Source organism: Pygoscelis adeliae, unplaced genomic scaffold (assembly GCF_000699105.1).
Source record: "Pygoscelis adeliae isolate BGI_AS28 unplaced genomic scaffold, ASM69910v1 Scaffold65, whole genome shotgun sequence".
NCBI lineage: Eukaryota > Metazoa > Chordata > Aves > Sphenisciformes > Spheniscidae > Pygoscelis > Pygoscelis adeliae.
Window position 1 is genome coordinate 2,628,086 of NW_008824864.1, and position 3,088 is coordinate 2,631,173.

Genomic DNA, 3,088 nt, shown 5'->3' on the forward strand with positions numbered 1-3,088 from the left:
ATCCTAGGGCATTTTCAGTGTTGTTTCTTTTTCTTGCTACTCTGTCTTTGGTTGTATATCCAATGGGATATGTAAAAGAATGACAGGTACAACCCTGCTGATTTTCCTAGTTCAGCCTTTCTGTTTCAAGTATGGTTGGATGGCTGAAGGCAGTCAGCTTTACTGTGGAGGCCAGACTGCTGAAGGAAGTCCAGCTTTACCTTCCCGATATTATCGCCCAAGATGCAGTATCTCTCCAGGGCGAGAAACAGATTCCTAAGGAGGACCTATATTTTAGATACTTAATTGAAGATGATTAAACGAAGAGAAGCCATAAAACAGGAGAATGAAATTCCTTCTTCACAAGTACAGAGCATAATGTGCTGGTTCAGCTTTTAAGAAACCGCTCGTATATGAGCAGTTATCCCCGTAGGCTGGCAAAAGGTATAATTTCTAAACTTTAAATGAAAGCAAGTCCCAACTCCCTGACGTGTACTTTAGATAAGGGGAGTCAGGTTCAATGCAGTTGTCTACGTGGTTGTTGGCACAAGGTGGGCAAGCGCATTTTAGATGGAGGGATGACCAAATCTGAGTGAGGTTGACTCCTCAGCTGTATTGAGCTGAATCAGGAACTTCTACTCTATCTGCTGGTGGGGGACAAGGAAGGTGTGTGCAGGCAGGATTTCCATATGCTACACCAGTAGAAGCTGCTTTTGTAGCACCCCTAAGGCTAGCTGCAGCTTAGGAGAAGCATCATTACTTTACAGTGAAGAAGTAGATATGCATAATGCAGCAGGGCAAATGTCAAGGAAGTGCAAAGATAAACTTTAAGCATGCTTTTCACTGTATCTCTGTGCTTCTTTTCTGCTCAACACACTGAACTAAAATCCCCATGCCAATTCCCTCCGTCCAATCTTGATCCAAAATTTTGGGTTTAGGTCAGAAAAAAAGACCAAAAATAACGTGCTTTCTAGATCTTTTGACTTACTACAGGAAATATCTCATAAAAGAAGCCAATCTTTCAAAATCTGGGACTAAATCACAGAAAGCAGCTTGCAAGTAGTCATTAGTAAAGAGCCCATTGTCAAGATGTGGCTTAGCTCAAACTCTAAAACAAAGTCTAAAATCCAAGCCAAATTGAAATGTCACCCTCTTAAAAATAGGCCTGTGTAGTGCAGACACACATATACAGTCATGCTGTATGAATTGTGTGCCATTATTATATATATTGTAGCATAGCCTGAATACACCCTAATATTACTAGTTAATTATTAAGGAGCTTCATGCTAGCATTTCCATCCCAGACACTTACTTAAAAAATTCTTTCTCGTGGACATTCCAGTTATATTCCCATTCCAATACAATTAAGCTGTTATTACCTAATTTCCTAAGAAACCTTTCAAATGAGTAGACTTCCTAATGTTAAATGTAGTCTCACTTTCAATGTGCACATAAAAAAACCCCCTCCTAAAGTCTCAGGGATTTGCTTTTTTTTGTATCTCACACCCACACACGTCTGCCATGTGGAACGCTACCCGCAGCTTTGGCGATCAGTCCAGCAACAGAGCGAATCCTGCTCCATCCTATAGCTTCGCATTCCATCTTATAGCTGTTTCCCAGGGAACCAACGTGCATTACAGAAATGTGCTGTTCACAGGGACAGAAGGGAAAAAAGCCCAACCCTTCAGCATTTTCTGCAGCACTGCTAAGAAGTAACTTAAAATAATATTGCAGTATAAGTAATATACTGACAGGATAGGAGCAGGCTCTGCTTTTGTTCTCGTGCCTTCACAAGGAAGGGAGGAGTACAGAAGACACACCAGGCTGCCAGCATCCCTCAGAAAACTCCCAAATCTTAGGACTGTATACAGCTGACTGTTTCAGCTTTGATTGAATGCAACAGGAGTCAGAACTTAACACAGTGTGATGCTCGTTTTCTTTCAGGACCAAGCTCTTTGGCTCACAGAGAGAAAATTTCAGGGTTATAGTCTTTTCATTCATTCAAGCACTTAAAGAGACATGCTATCAAGGATCTGTTCACTTCAAGACCTGAGCAGCCTTTACTGCATAAGTACTGCAGGTACTCGTGTACACGACAGCATAGAAACATACATCTCTAAGATAAACAGACCCTTGTCTAACAGGTGGTCTATCAGTGGGAAAGATAGACCAAATAAGCCCCCTGGGACTGTTTTAATCAGAAGCCTGGCATCATACCCAAGCAGTTAACACAGCAGGGGCATGATTGCCACAGAGTTCTATAAGGGCTTTCTTTTTCTTATCTTCAAAACAAATTTCTCATTTCTCCAACTCTATTTTTTTCTTTTAAGCACTTGGCATCTTTATTATAGGTTGATACAATTTTTCTACCTGTAGCGCTCAGGAATCTTCTTGCATAAGGCTCTAAAGAAAACTAAAGCCCCTTCCTATTTCTCTGAGTGTACAATATAGTGGAATAGATGGCCTCAGTGTCATGACAAACTGCAGGTCTTCATACCGCCAGCTGAGTTGCATTGAAGGAAATATAGCTGAGGTCTTGAAAAGATGTCTAAAACTGTAGCATTGTTAAACTGGTTCTATTATTGCAAATAATAGCAATAGCCTACTAGCAAGGCACACCCGTTATAGTCTGTGGCACTCGCCATTAATTTTGTGTCTATGTATTTGAAGTGAAAATTAATTTTTCTATTTTTTCTGTCCTTTTCTTCTTTGCAGGAGGCGCTGACATTTTCAGCAAGAGATTTTTGGAAGACATATTGCAGTATTCTGTAATAGTGAACATATGGGAAGTATTAAAATATTTATTACCTGTAAATATTGTAAATGCTCAGAATAAAACCTTTTTTCCCCCATTGCTCTCTGAAACTGCACATTTGGTTATTGTGAATTTTCCTTTTTTTTTTTTTTTTTTTTTTTTGCTAAGGCTGAGACAATTATTATTGTCACATTTACCATAATTTATTTTGTTGACTGGTGTATTTATTTTGTGAACGTATCTTGGTGCTGCTGACTTTCTATATTTTTTGTAACATAATGCACTTTAGATATACATATCGAGTACATTGATAACTGACATAAAATGTTCCTGTTTTGTGGTTGACTTCAATGA

At 39.3% G+C, this 3,088-nt stretch overlaps 1 protein-coding gene across 1 annotated transcript in view; it reads left to right on the plus strand.

Moving 5' to 3' along the window:
- PTHLH (parathyroid hormone-like hormone) overlaps positions 1–2,835 on the plus strand; it is a 10,386-nt gene extending 7,551 nt beyond the window's left edge. Inside the window, exon 3 of the mRNA XM_009324347.1 lies at positions 2,695–2,835. Within this exon, the coding sequence (XP_009322622.1) occupies positions 2,695–2,704 (10 nt within the window). The 3' untranslated portion in view covers positions 2,705–2,835. The remainder of the gene's footprint in view (positions 1–2,694) is intronic.
- The last annotated feature ends 253 nt before the right edge of the window (positions 2,836–3,088 follow it).